Here is a 16,069-nt window from a genome sequence, read left to right as displayed (position 1 = left end):
GCATGCTTTCACAACGCATGCCTTTACCACGCAAGTTTTACAACGCAAGTCGTTACAACGACTTGCGTTGAGGGTTGCTGGATAGTGAGTAGTTCAATTTACTATTCCAACTCCAGTCCCCGTGGATAGTAGGGAAGGTGTTGGATAGTAAATTAAACTATTCCCTATCCTATAGCGCCCCCCAGCGCAAGTCGTTGTAATGACTTGCGTTGTAATAGTTGCGTGGTAATGGTATGTCGTTGTAATAGTTGCGTTGTAATGGTTGTTCATCCCCTGAGAGCACTGGGCAAGAGAAGGGCCGCCAGGCAATACAGAAAGAGTTAGAGAGATACATTGGGTGAAGGTGTGCGTTAAAGAGACTGTGAAAATGGGTTTTCCTGGGGCAAGTATTATTTACGGACTGCACACTTTACAAAATGATTTAGGCACCACACTGCACTTTAGAAAAAAGAATGTAGGCTCTACTTGCTTGTATATGTTTTATCATCCTAATTCTATACAATGCTTTAAAAAATCAACACTATATTTTCGTTATTTATTTAGGTCTACAGGCCTAGACAACACTATTATTTTTCAAAACATGCATATGGACGTGCCCCAGTAAGGCAACCAGTTAAGGTAAGAACATCTACTACTATGAAGAAATCTTTTTTCCACTATTCAAAATCTTCAAACGTATTAGAAAAAATACTTAACTTGTATTTAATCTCTTATATTTCATAGTAATCAGAAGAGTGCTTAGGATTAGTTGGGAATTTATATTGAGGACACGTGAAAGTCTCTGCTCGGGCTTAACATTCAACTGAATTGCCAAAAATTCTGCAGAATTACAATTTAGCTGGCAGGCGCCAATTTTTTGATGCATCATAACACAATTCAGTTGTGTACCACACACATATAAATATGCTTAGGCAATGCTCACCATTCATTGATGTTGTGGGTTGTTTGTATATGCCTTTTCTAGGGAAACTTTGGCAGTAGAGCAGTGTACATTGTGTCCCATTGTTTATTTTAATGTTGACCCCAGAAATTAGCGAAAGACTATTATAACTCATTAGACTGGCTGTAGGCAGATCAGCTCCCTGGATTGCCACATCTAGTGAAAAGACTTGGCCTTCCTGTGTAGCTGGTTTACTCAGGAATTAAGTGCCCCACAAGCATTCTATTGATTAACAATGGGGACAGAATTACAATCCAACTATTAGATTCAAATAGAGGAAACTTGACGATATTTTTACAAGTGCGGTAATATTCAGTGCGCCGAATTTTACGGCAACAATTGTTTCTGTCATTGAAGAGCTATCTGATCCACTATCAATCAATCAATCATAGACATTTATAGAGCGCTCTACTTACCCGGAGGGTCTCAAGGCGCTAGGGGGGGGGGTGCTGCTACTGCCCGAACAGCCAGGTCTTGAGCATCTTCCTGAAGGCGAGGTGGTCTTGGGTCAGGCGCAGGTCGGTCGGGAGGGAGTTCCAGGTCTTGGCAGCCAGGTAGGAGAAGGACCTTCCTCCTGTTGTCGTTCTTCGGATGCGGGGGACGGCGGCGAGGGCGTGGCTGGCTGATCGGAGGTGTCGTTTGGGAGCGTAGAAGTTGATGCGGTTGTTGAGGTAGCTCGGGCCTTGATCGTGTAGGGCTTTGTGTGCGTGGGTGAGGAGACGGAAGGTGATTCTCTTGTTGACCGGGAGCCAGTGCAGGTCTCTTAGGTGTCCGGAGATGTGGCTGTGTCGTGGGATGTCGAGGATGAGTCTGGCCGAGGCGTTCTGGATCCGTTGGAGTCTCTTCTGGAGCTTGGCGGTGGTTCCGGCGTAGAGGGCGTTGCCGTAGTCCAGTCGGCTGGTGACGAGGGCCTGGGTGACAGTCTTCCTGGTCTCGGTGGGGATCCACCGGAAGATTTTCCGTAGCATGCGCAGGATGTTGAAGCACGACGAGGAGACTGCGTTGACTTGCTTGGTCATGGAGAGGGAGGAGTCCAGGATGAAGCCCAGGTTGCGTGCGTGGTCTGTCGGTTTGGGTGCAGTTCCCAGGGCGGGGGGCCACCAGGAGTCGTCCCAGGCGGAGGGCGAGGATCCCAGGATGAGGACTTCCGTCTTGTCCGAGTTCAGCTTCAGGCGGCTGGTCGACATCCACTCGGCTACTTCTTTCATTCCTTCGTGAAGGTTGGCTCTGGCGGCGGCGGGGTCGTTGGTAAGGGAGAGGATCAGCTGGGTATCGTCGGCGTAGGAGATGATGTTCAGGTTGTGTTGGCGTGCGATGGCCGCGAGGGGGCTCATGTAGACGTTGAACTAAAACATGCACACTCAGCAAATTTTATAAACGGGGTAATCCTAATGCAGATTGTTCGGGAATGACATCTCTACTATTAAAGTGTCATTTTAACAGTGATCTAATTCCATTTCTCCCACCTTCTCATCCAGATGTTCACTAGAATCTCTTGCTCACTTCTATCAAGTAAAATATAATGATTTTACCACTTTCATTCTCTAGCAATTCTGGATCACCACTGCCTCCTTAGATATATGAAAGAAACTTGCTGTTGGATTACAGCTGACCAGGAGCAATTGTCAATGCTTACCTTTCTTGTGGCTGAATATTTTGAAACTGCGTCACCCCCTTGCAAAACAAACGTCCCTTCCATTGAGCCACTGGAAATGGTAAGGTTGTCAGTCAGATAAGTGGCAGTGCCAGTTTTGATTGCTTGATTTTGAAGGTGTGTGCTGGCCACAGGAGCCAGTGGAGCTCGATCAGAGTAAGGGTAATATTGTAATATTTCTTGAGACCCTTGATAGTTGTGTAGTATGCCCTTCATAGAGGTCTGTGTGGATTCTGGAGGCCCACGGGGAGGGTAGCCACCACTCCAATGTAAAAGTGTCAGGGTTTGCACAGCATTTCTGAAGTCACCTTAGGGGAGGAAGGGTTTCACTTTCTTCAGTAGAAAGATCTAAGTTTTCTTGGCAATGTGTTTTTGAGGGTTGGTTTGGTGTTCAGGTTAAATCTGAATAGCTTGGCATTGGTTCAAAGTTGAGATTCCAATCTGTGGAGAGTAAAGTCATTCAGCCAGATTCGCATAGCTGTTGCTATTTGTTTTTGGCGAATAATATAAATTCTGTCTTCTTGGGGTTGAGCTCCAGATGGGCCACAAATGCAAATGAGTTATTTGCTGCAGTTTGCTCCTTAAAAAATTTGGATTCCTGTATGTTTGGAATCCAGTGCTTAGGTTGACTATATGCCTTTGAGGCAGCCTATGCAGACAAGAGTGAAGAAACCAAAATTGGCAAGATTGAGATTCCTGTACAGAGATTATAGTTTGAATGTAACACAGACCAGATACAACAACCAGTGTCCCCCATATATGATCAGGATGTCACCCCTGAGGATCTTAAAACACATTGGGACTGCAATTTCAAAGTAAGGTCCTGAGTGATTCTGCAGCTAAATTTCAGTCAGAAATGCAACATCTATCTAATGGTCAATCATTAGATCATGAAACGCAATGCTATGTGTGCCAAGCAAGCATGAATTTATTAGCTACACGTCAGTGATGAATGATTGTCTGCATTAGAGCAGTCTAAAGGTGTCCACTGTCTTGTGTTGTAAATACATGCATCAAAAGGTGATATATAGTATCGAAATTAAAGTTCCATGTGGAGGGTGAATTGAGGAAGAGAGCAGTAGTTTGGCGTATTGTAGAGGAGTAGGTATACAGGAGCAGAGTGGTGTGCCTTAGGTTGAGCTGGTTTGCAGACATGTGCATACAGCCTTGCCTTTGGTTGGCCTTCAATGTTGTTTACTGTTGCTTCGTACTATCTGTGAATGTGATTTCTTGCCTGCCTTTGATAGCCCCAAATCCACAAAGACAGAGCAGTGATCTATTGTTCCGGAACTCGGAAGACTAATAGGTGATGATCTGGTGGCAAAAGCAGAGCTTCCTTTAATGCCCTTTTCCATGATTTTCCCCTTTAATCTCTTCCTTCTGTGGCTGGTTCTATACCCGGAATCTGGAACAAAGAGTGTTTGTGTCCAAATTTGAAATCTAAACTGTGGGCAAATTTTGAAAATTTTACATGAACCTGCTGTCCACCAAGACACCCATTCTGCAGGGTATTTCAGTGGAAGAATTTGTGTGGGGGAAAAATCTTTGAATGAGGAAATGTCCATGCTACCTGATATTCCCTGTTGTGAATGGCCTGCATGAATCACTTTGCTTTCTACTTATTTCATGAAATGAGCAGTTCTCACAGCAGACTAACATCAAATGATAAAGCATGAAGAGGCAAACAGACATTGTCTAGGAAACATGGTATTCAACGGGATGTGATTAAAATTGGAACTTACTATTTTTTAATCTCCATTTGCATCTGAGGCTCTTCTATTCTTGGACTCCATCATCTCCTTCCCAGGTTGTTCTTCTTCACTAACATCCAGGCCTCATTTCCTCACATTTCTTTGTCCGTTTACAGATGCTAACTACACAAACATAATAGTTTCATATTTTGTTATATTTTGTTTAGGCCAGAGCTGACTCGTCAGAAGAAAACGAGGATAGCTCTGAGGAGGTACGTAGCATGCATCATAGTTGTTTAGAAAATGTATGAATGCCAGTTTATTTTAATATACAACTTTCCTATTTATTTTTTCTCAGTTTTAGTTAGTACCTCTGGGCGACACTTTAGCCAATTTGGAGTTTCGTGTAAAAACATGTTAAAAAATACAAATCTTGTTACACTGAGCTGCATCTTTGGCTTGGTAAAGTGTGTGTTAAGGACAGTTCTTAGTCAATGGTCAGATGTACTGTGTGTTACACTACTGGATATAATATATTTATTAGTGAGGAGTGTAGGGGTCTCGTTAGAGGGAGTATCTATACAGTTTTATTCAAACCCATCGGTGGTCCAATCGTTCAACACTTCTTGGTGATATTTCTGGTGTTCTTAGCACCATCTTGAGTAGTTCTATTGAAGCATCATTCTTCATATTTAATTAAAAACTAAAGAAAGCATTAAAAGGCTAGATTGGGAAACATTTTAAATCCTGCCACTTCCCTAAATCGTGGTAAGGCTTAGGGGCCCGCTACTGGTGGCATCCATTTACTGCAATAGACCTGAATATTGAGGGCCCAATTCACAAAGTTAAACTTTAAATCTGGGGTCTAAGGGGCAGATTTATGAGGCACTTGCGCCACGTTTACGCCGCTGTTGCGTCACGCAAGGCGGCGTAAACGTGGCGCATCCCTACGAACGATTTACAACGTGACGCATCTAGGCAGATGCGTCACGTTGTAAAGCCCTGCGCCGCTTGTGGGCGTTCCGGCGCAGGGTGGGCGTTCCGGGGCAGGTGCGCCTCGCAAAAGTGGCTGAGTGAAATCTATAAGATTTCACTCAGTCACTTTCTGGCCAATGCTGCGTCAAAAGCCTGCGCCTGCTTGAAGCAGGCGTAGGTCTTGAAGCAGCATTGTTAGGATGGGGCACCCCCGAGCCTTGCTGGAGCTGCGTCGCGCTTGCGACGCAACTCCAGCAATGCGTCACCTTTACGGCACAGATGCGTCACGCATCTGTGCCGTTTTTGCCCCATGGTGCGCCGCATTATAAATGCGGCGCACCATGGGTGGCGGAACTGTGGCGCACTGTGGCGCACATTAACTGGCGCATCCCTGGGGATGCGCCAGTTAACATAAATCTGCCCCTAAGTTTACACCTGAAGTCTAAGGGGCCCATTAGGATGTCAGGCCGATTGCCCCCGCCAGGCTGGCGGTAGCCACCGCCAGCCTGGCGGGGGCAATCCGCCCGACATCCTTTCCTGAATTCCCCCCCACCATATTACAATGGCGGGGGGACCGCAGTGGAGAAAAACACCGCCCGCCACTTTTCCGCCCGGTCGCCTTGCGGCCGGGGCGGAAAGTGTTTAATATGGTGGCGGTGTCTATTAGACACCGCCAGCAATATTACAATGGGCTTTGGTAGATGCCTTTCCGTGGCGGCGATGCCGCCACGGAAAGGCATGCGGTCTTCACTTTGGGGGCCCCCAGGTTAAAGGAGGGGTGGAAATTGCACATGGGGGGGTACCTGTGGTACCCCCCTTCATTTGCATAAACAAAGCGGCAGGCACCGCGCGGTGCCTGCTGCTTTGTTTATGGCTGAAAAGCATTTCTAGCATTGTGGCGGGTGGTGCAGAGAGCACCGCCCGCCACAGTGCTAGAAATGCAGGATGTGTCCGCCACATCCTAATGCCACCCCCGGGACCCCCGCCCTTTTGGCGGGCGGTCCCAAACCCCACTAGGATGGTCCGCCCATCATCCTAATGACCCCCTTAGTGTGAAGAAGTCCAAGGGCCCTATTCTAAAAGGCAAGCTTAGACGTAAGTTTACCTTTATTAATCTGGCCCTTACTATTTTGAGTATTGAGAGTGTTCCCAGAGACAACATTCTATTTTGCCTGGAGCCCTCAAAATCATTGAACAGCTCCTGTATACATTCTTGTAAAACTCCCCAGTGTTATTACGTTTACTGTTTTGTCATTCCTTGAGCCCTAGGCACTCACCCCAAAGACAATGTTGTATAACTAACTAAGGCAGTGATCTACATTTCAAATCCAAAAAACAGAAGTCACTCTGTGTATACGAACCAGTCTGCACACCTCCACCTCTGCTGAAGAATAGGGCCTGGACATCCTTTGCAAGGAGCCTGGGAATCCCAGCACCCCATGACCCCAACATTATAATGTGAATAGGCAACAGAAGAGCAGTTTGTCCAGGTAGATGCTCCATAAGCAACCACCTCCTGTGTGACTGACAAGCATTCATTGTCCCGGGAATAGAAGTAGAATTCAAAGAAGCTTCTGGAAAGTAATAAACAATACATTTTGGATGCCACAGCAAGCACTTTTATTAACAAGAGTGCCTTTCGACGTGCCTTGGTGTTTCTTTCTACTCATGTGTCATTCGTAATGCTCTTTTAATGTGGTCTACAAAATGGCTGTTAGCAAATTGCCAGCAGTCACCTACTGCCAGCTGAAAATAATCAACTCGCTAGAAGTTTGTTGACGTAAGCAGCGGGCGAGAGATCTGGTTATGGTATAAAGTTGCTGACGGTGGGATTTGGTAGTCAAGGTTTTAATCGTGGCCTCGGTTCAACAATCTGTGAAACTAGGCAAATCACTTAATCTCCTTTTGCCGACCAAAAGTGTAATGTAGTGTGATACTGTTGTAAAAACCCAGTGGCGTAGCAAGGCGAGGGGCGGGCGGGTCGCCCCTGGCGTATGAGTTTTCGGGGCGGCCTCCACCCTGCTCTTACATGCACCCGCCGGAAAAACAGTGCAGCAAAGTGTGTAGCTACACTACTGAAAACGTTCCAACGCCCTTTGGTCAGGTTTGCACTACAAAACATATTACATTATCAGCTGGATTTGTATAGAACTGTCACTAAACAGCGATGGGGTCTGTTATATGAATGAGTGCGCAAACAGCAAAACACAGAGAGCCGGTTTAACCATTCACTCCAATAGCTGGTAATTGCCAAAACTTTCTTTGGGCACATCATAGCGGCTCAATGTGCATCTTACAATGATAGGTCAAGGCAGTCGCAGATTATGGTGGACTTTTTGGTTTGGTGATTTGTGTTGCACTGATGCCTGTTTGATGGGAAAAATGTTCCCTAATTTCCTAAGTGTCCGTAAATGCTGAGTAGTTTTGATGCCTGATGGGACAGGTGCAATGCCTAATTTGAGCCATTGTTCCAGGGGATGGGTCCGGCACTCATTTTTAGGGATCAGGACATACTTTTCTCCATTAGACTTTGACCCAGAGCAAAAAAGAGAAAGAAAGAAAAGAAAGACAGAAAATGGAGAAAGAGGATGGAAAAATCGTGAAAATGAACCTGCAAGAGTGAGATAAAAAGAGAAGACGAGTAGGGTGGTGGATGGCAGGTCCTAACAACATTCCCTGCAGAGCAGGAGGGCCCCCACCCTTTCAGGGGGGTCACCAGACCTTCAGAGGAGCCTGCATTGAGCCCAAAATCACGGAATTTCTGTGAGATATAGGAGCTTAAGGGGTCCATCATTACATTGTACAGAGAGGCCCCATCATTTTGTATTAAACCACTGGTGGACAAAAGAAACATGAGGTGGAATCGAGGCTAGTGATACATGGAATTCATACATTCTGGTAGCGGTGTGTCCCTAATGTATCAGTTTCTGAAGTGTTCTTTATTTACCAGGGATCTATGGTGGCTACCTTGGACCTTAACCTTTTCCTGTGCAGATTCAACTTGCTAGAAAAATAAGTTTTTTGTGTGCAATGCATTTTGGACAATGCATAAATATTGAATACTCAAAAACATTGACATTGTGTTGGCAATTATATATATTTAATTGTAATTAGTATTAGTGAAATGTAACAACAAAATTAAATACATCCTTAAAAATGTAATATATATATATATAACATAAAATCATGTAAACAGTTTTAGTAGGGTGTAAGATTTAGCATTCTAACGCCATTCCAGCATACATGGGGAAAGTGCATACATTGCGGCCTATTCACAAACGTATTGTGTAGTACTTTAATTGTACTACAGTATCCCCACTAATGTACAACAAAATGCTCTTCAATTACCTACATGCAGAGGACTACACCTTTGCCTCTCCTATCTTTCGCATGAGGAGATCTCTATCCCGACTGCAGAGATTTCTGCACATGTAGGTATACATCCTAGTAGTAAATGTGGGAGAGGAGGGGTGCCTGCACAATGGGGAATATTTACAACTAAACAGGAGGGGTGTTAGGAAGGGTAAGGAGGAGTTAAAGCAGGGATCTGGTAGGATATAGCGAGAGCCATGTACCCATCCAGAAAAGAGTAAGCCTTTTTCTATTCTCAAGCTGCACTTCTAAAGTTATTACAGTCAAAAAGTACCCAACACATTTACTCCAGATCATAGCTGTAGGGAGTTCAGAACCAGCAATGGCCATTCATAGGTACTACCACACCCTTCAATAGAAAATAACGGTGTAATCACTAAATGCGATGCAGCGTGTGCAACGAAATTCGTTTTATTTATTTTTATGTTTACTTACCTTTCAAAGTCCGTAATCCACACATTACTATACCCCACCCTGCCCCTCCCCGTCCCCACGTCACCGCCCGGCCGGTACTCCCACTACCAGCCGCGGCTGCTAAAACGTTCTATGAAAAGAACATTACTCACCCAGACACCAATAGACCTACAACCTGCAAATGAATGAATTCCATTGGTTTAAAAATATTCAATCAAATATTGCATATTTTCAAATGAATTAAGCATATTAAAAATCCAATGTTTGATGTGCACGATATATGCTTTCATCAATTTCTGTCAAACTATATATCTTTTATTTAAAACACTACACATTCAATCACCCAATAGACCCATCAACCTAAAAAGAAAATATAATACAGAATTAAACAATTTATTAAACAGGAACACAAATAAATACAGCTTACAAAAAAAAATTAACCTATAAGTCGAGTAAAATTAACTGGTAAATAATTTTTTAAAATACTACCCACTCATTTCCCCAATAAACCCAACAACTTCAAAAAGTTATGCATTACTGTAGTCCACTTGTTATGAAGTCAAAATAAAGTAAATAAATGAAATCAGGTTGAGTAAACTAAAATAATTTAATAAAAATGATATAGAATATTTCAAACTTTAATATTATTGTAAAAAAGTAAAAGAAACAATATACTTATCTTCAACATTTTTGTTCACAATATTTTTGCAATAATATTTTGACCACAATATTATAGTCATATGACATTTTGGATTAAATATTTATATAGAATACCTTTATTGTTACCCTCTTAGCTAAGCAAATTCAGAAAATACTATACATAGGTATGCTATTGCTAGGGTTTGCTCGAAGCAGGTGTTTAACTTCACCGAATCTCAGCAGTCTTATGTCCTGTACAACACTGGTGGGAAGTCAGACTACAAGATTTTCTTAGCCAAGCCATCCTCCTCCTTTGCTCCCATTAACCGTAGAACTGATGAAGATCCAGAGTAATTTCCTTCATCCTGGAAGGTCTTCTAGTTGGCTGTGCGACATCAAGAACGAATCACTGGGTGGCCAAACTAAGGTAAAAGGGTGCCTTTTGGGTAGCAACAGGAAATTACTATTTGTAGTGATCTGCCCATTTTTGGGAGTTTTTTTTCTCTTTAAAAAATCTTGGCAGTCTTTGATTTTCATGCGATAAGGCATCAAGTTTCACAACTTCACATAGACCTACCAAAATATTTGGGGTATTCACAGAAATTCATAACACCTTTGCTTCAATTATCTGCACTTCTAAACCATGCTTCACCGATCGCCAAAGGCATTCTATGAGTGAGGGTTTATGTTTCAATACATGGAAATTGTTCACAAATGAAAACACTCTGCATCTGTCTGGAAACGTGTATACTTTTCTGCGACCCATGCACAAACAGTAACCCCCTATATCTCTAGGAGCAGTAGCATCTTGGATATTGATAAAGGCAGTAACTGTATTATTCTTCAAAATCAGGGGGCATATTTACTAAGATATCCAGCAGCTCAGCCAGTCACCTTGCGGCCCAGTGCTACGTGATAGGGAAAGGGCAGGAATGCACTGTACTTAACAATATACAGCGCATTCCTGTCATTTTCCAGCTGTGGAGAATAATGTGCTGCCTAGCACAACACAGGCACCTTTGTGCAAGGGTGCCTGCATGGTAAGCAGGATTGGTTTTGTCCTTCCTGCATAAAAACAATCCCCTGATGCAGCACACACAGAAAGAAGAAATAACGAGGAGAAATACAGATATTTCTCCTCATTATGCCTCATCTGGGAAGGTGTCCAGGTCTACCGGTATTGGTAAATCTGGGAATGTTTCATAATCCATGGGTGGATGCATGGGATCACCCACACTCCACCCATTGAACGCTTTCCCAGGGCAGAGTAACACATCTCAGTGATTTGCACTGCATTGCGTTACTCTGGATTTATCAAGCCACTCAGGCCACGCAAAATAGCCTTGCGAGGCATGATAAATCCTACTTAGGTTGTGCATCGGCCTTGCGCCCCCTTCCTTGGCGGAAGTGCAACACAAAATATACATACATATTCCCTCCCCACTCCGCAGGCTGTTCATCTGAGGAGTTACAGAGTTACTGGAACTCTAAGAAAAGAAAAGCTAAGCTTACAAAAACCGCAATCAGAATACTTGTGGACCTTGACAGAGCACGTTTATGTAAATACCAGCTGCAACAGAATGTACCTTATTAAGATCTGCTTTTTCGTTTAGATCAGAATAAAGACATGAAGCCCAACATTTGTGTTTTATGGAGGTATTTAAAATATGGTAGCGGCAAGTTATAATTAACAAACTATGAAACAAAAACTTGGTATTGTTATGTCTCTGGAGGTTCTCCAGACAGCAGCTTCAAAAATACTGTGCGGAAGGGGAAGTCTGACACATGACTTCCCAGACAAATGTACTGGTCTATCCCACTGGTCGTTTGGTAAAAGTGTAACATGCCATCTTCTGTGCTATTTTTAAAGAGTGGTTTTAAGACTCATCAGTCTTTCTTTCAGAAGTGTCTCTTCCTCACCGCAGTGGCCATTTCACACCCATAATTTGAAACACAATGGAGGGTAGTGTTTATTCAGAAACAAAAAATAGTTTTACCATGAACAAAGATCTATGTATGCAGTTTGCTTGCTGGAGATATTCTGTAGACAGCTCATTAGGGCCAAACATGTTTGTGGATGCTTGTTATAACTGTTTGAGCAAGACCGTCCACTTCGGGACAAAGGCAAAACTATGGGGCCAATTAGGATGGCGGACGGACCTGCGTCCGTCCACCGCCCCCGAGGTGGAGGGACCGTCCGCAGGGGCTGCGGCGTTCCCTCCCTCGGTATACTTAACATTGCGGTGGGTGCTGCTTGAAGCAGCACCCGCCGCAAGGTTAAATATGCAAGTATTCCCTTTGCATGCACAAATCGGCAGGCACCTCGCGGTGCCTGCCGCTTTGTGCATGCAAAGGCAGGGGGGTACCATAGGTACCCCGCATTTGCACCCTCCATCCCCCTTCAACCTTGGGATCGCAACGGGCCCCCAAAGAAAAGACGGAGTGATTGGAACTCCGAAAGGCATAGGACATCGTGCCTAAATAAACTTGCACTAAATACCTGTGGCCGCGGCTCCATTGTTTTGACTCGTTGGATTTAAGGAGTTCGGCATTGGTGACGGTGTGTGGTAAAGATATATATATGTATATATTTTTTTTTACAGAGTTTTATATAGCACAAACTAGACCCGAATCTGGTATTAGAGCACTTTACATAGCGCCAGTTGCGTTACATGAGGACACATTCATATTTTTTTTTAGGCACAGGGAGATTAAGTTATTTGCCCAGAATCACAGGATGTTCAGCGTCATTGCCGAGACTCGAACCCAGTTCCCCAGATTCAAGGTCGACCACCCCAGCCGTTAGGCCAACTCCTCTCCCCTAATTCTTTTTAGTATTCTTTTTCAGGACGAAGGGGTAATATTTATGATTCTTCTAATGGCTGTCACAACCTATTGTTCAGATTGTGGCCATCCAATCAGGATTGACGATTCCCCTTTAAAGTGGCCAATCAGATCATATTTAGATGCCGACAGTGTAGATACCACTATCTTTGTAACCACTATATTACCACATGAGCACCTCTTACAATGTGAACTTCTCCAGAACAGTTGTATGGATTTACACAACATATTGAAAAGCACTCTTTCTGAGTAAAGTTCTAACTTTGTGCTAAATCTTTCGAAATTACATTCAGCTATTTGTTCTGTATCCCTTCCCAAATTTTCCTATGGAATTAACATGAGAAACCAATGTTTTGGAACCCCTCATTTTCTTGGCTCCCACTTGGATGTGAGGGCACAAAGAGTAGGGAGGTAAGTGGCGAGAGGGGGTGCAGGTTTTTCTTCCATTTTGGAAATGGAACAGAGGCTATTGCAAGGTACAACTCCCTGCCGAGGAGTTGAAGGAAGGGGGCAGATGATTTTGTGGCCTGTAAATAAAACATTATAGATGTGGAAAAAGTGAATTACTGGGATGTTTTTCACCTTGGGGTGCTGAATGACATTATTCACAGTAAGAGACCATCATTATTGCAGTGTCTTCAAACCCAATCTCACGTGACCTGCACCAGTGTGATAAAGATCATAAAAATACTATATACATATTATTACATATAATTATGTACCATAATGGCAAAAGAAATTAATGTTAATATTATTTTTTAATATTTATCAGACACATGACATGGTGTTTAGAGACGCTGCACTAGTGATTACCTCTCACCACGAACTAGCCCACGATTGAACGAAATGTGTAGGGTTCTTTCTGTCAAAATAAACTATTGAGCACAAGATACAGTCCTCATGAGTGCGAGCAGGCCTCCTCTTTTTTGCTACGGCTGATTTGATGTTAAATGTGTTTGCACACACATGTACTCACATTCACAGTGAAGCTTTAGACAAAAAACAAACTTAAAAATCATTGCAATTCACCAGTTATGGTTGGCATTGCAATAGATAACGAGCACAACAGCCATATAACCCATAACTTGCACATCAAATGCAATGCTTATGACCTCAACATATTTATACTAATACACCAAAAAGCACATAATTAAGTAATAGAAAATACCCAAACTAGTAAATATTACTAACTTCAAAGTCACCTCATTCACATTGTTAATATCTCATCTGTGCCATTGATAATTCCATATTTTGTTTCAAGGGTGACGTCATTGGATTACATTTGGTGTACATTCAACTGTGCCTTTTAAGTGAATTTCAATGTGTCGTTTTAAACATATGTTAAGGTATTATGATCAGACCAAATCAACAGCGTTTTTTTTTCAGTCAATGTCCAGTTTTCTTTACTTGATAGTATATTTTTTCCAACTTCTCTGAACGCAAACACTGCCCCAGTGCACAGCTTTTGGCCTTGTACTTTGGAGTTTGCCGCAGGGTCTGACCATAGTCCTAGGGGGTAAGTCTATAGCAAAATTCATCAAAACCACTTCTGGAACTTTGACCTCAGGGATGTCAGTTTGTTTTAATTGGCAAAGTATAATCTCTATCACAGAAACATTGGGAGGAATAACCAGTGAAAGGAGGAGTCATTAATTGATCAGTGGCTTAGAAGAACGAGTTAGTAACCTCAAACTGTGAAAATATAATTTTGTGTTTTACTGGTAAGATAAAGATTGAGAGGTTCACAGAGATCTGCAGTGTGCACCACGTGTGTGTAGCATTAACATGCAGAAGCTATATTTTATCAAATAGGGCAATGTCATTGCCTACTTTGGGTTACTGCCATTTCTCTAGTCTCAAAAATTATGGGCCATATTATCAAGAAACGTGATAACTTTATTGCCGCTTTAACGGCAGGAAACTGCCGCTAGAGCGGCGATAAGGGACTTGATAATATGCCCTTGTGAATTCCCATAGCAGCCCAGGTTCACACCAGAATCTGGGCTTCTATGGGAATTGACATGGGCATATTATCCAGCCCCTTATTGCCGCTTTAGCAGCAGTTTCCTGCCTCTAAAGCGGCGATAATGATATCAGCGTTCCTTGATAATATGGCCCTATTTTCGTTGTAAAGGTGGCAATTTGTATAGCTTGTATACTTTGTTTACGTTTCCTCCATCCATTTTCTCTTTTCCTAGTTTGTTGTTTCAACAACTTAAGACCTTCATTAAACCATTTGGCTGTATGCAGGTTTTTTTCTGGGTTTTTTAATATAAAGATAAGAAATTAGATGCTGCTAAAATGCTACATATTTTAACGTGTGATTTTGTAATATGCGGTTTTAGCCTGCTGTTGTCCCTGTGTTTGGAGGCTCTCAAGGAAATGGTGGTGGACGGGCACCAGTAAGGCAACCTGTGAAACAGGAACCAGCAAACACCGTCAATGTCGGTGAACAGGCACCAATAAGGCAAGCGGTGAAACAGGAAACAACAAACAACAAAAAGGAAGTAGCAAAAGTAAGTTAAAACATCATATTATCAAACATCATATTATTTTTCCCTTTAAGCTGAAGATCATTTGGGTGATCTTGGTACATGAGATATTTACCATGGCGATTTCTGCCACATGTGTTATTTTGTAATTGAAAAAGAGGTTGAATAGCCGGCTCATATGGGACAAAGGGTCTCATGCATTAATGAAAGAGCTGAGGTGGAAGGAAGCTTGCCCCTGGGATCTCACAGTCCTCTGCCACAAAGCTTGAGATTAACTTCTCTGGTGAAACAAGATGACTGTATTAAGAAATAAATAACAAGAGATCTCCACAAGACTCTCGCTGCCGTGATAAATTCTCAAGCAAAATGGAATTGTGAATTAATGAGAATTGAGCATGCGCTTGGTTGGCCCTTGCTAGTACATTTCATCACTTTGAGGCTATCATCAGGCCTACACCATTCTATGCCACCTTCTCCTGGAGGATATGTATATTTTTAGAACTAGTATATTTTTAATAGTTTTTCAAGCAAGAAAAATGAAACATTACAGACACAGTATTCCTCTCAGCGATAACAATTATGCCTAAATTCTCATGCCTTGGGTATACAGTCACCACAGAAGTTTGAGCCACCAAATCTCTCCACTCTTCCCTTCATAAGCAATGCTAACGTGGTTTGTCACAAGGATGTCGAGAACCTCACATCCATAGTATAGAAGGAACTACCTCTCTCTTCTCGCCCCAACCCACACACTCTTGGAGGATGCGCATGGAATGTCCCACTGTACACACACTTTTATAGCTGCTTGGTCACAAACCATGGATCCATTATTCCAAGTACATATTCTTCCACTCAGCATGTAAATGGAACTTTGGCTTAAGGTAAAGGTGGCTCAGTTTATATTCCACGGGCACCTAAAGTTCTCTTTTAAATGCATCTTTAAAAGACATGTCTGCTTACCGGCAAGTGCTATGATTTCAGACTAAATGAAAGTCAAATAAAACATATCATGACTACTGGCAATGTACTGAATATTGTATTTAAGTTT

General features: G+C 42.8%; 1 protein-coding gene across 1 annotated transcript in view; it reads left to right on the top strand.

The window, feature by feature from the left end:
- IBSP (integrin binding sialoprotein) overlaps nt 1-16,069 on the top strand; it is a 39,193-nt gene that overhangs the window by 21,293 nt on the left and 1,831 nt on the right. The window contains exons 4-6 of the mRNA XM_078676122.1: nt 544-618; nt 4,513-4,557; nt 14,875-15,045. Of these exons, the coding sequence (XP_078532248.1) occupies nt 544-618; nt 4,513-4,557; nt 14,875-15,045 (291 nt within the window). The remainder of the gene's footprint in view (nt 1-543; nt 619-4,512; nt 4,558-14,874; nt 15,046-16,069) is intronic.

Source organism: Lissotriton helveticus, chromosome 2_1 (genome assembly GCF_964261635.1).
Source record: "Lissotriton helveticus chromosome 2_1, aLisHel1.1, whole genome shotgun sequence".
Taxonomy (NCBI): Eukaryota; Metazoa; Chordata; class Amphibia; order Caudata; family Salamandridae; genus Lissotriton; species Lissotriton helveticus.
Note: the sequence above shows the minus strand (reverse complement) of the source record. Positions and strands in the feature narration are given on the sequence as shown.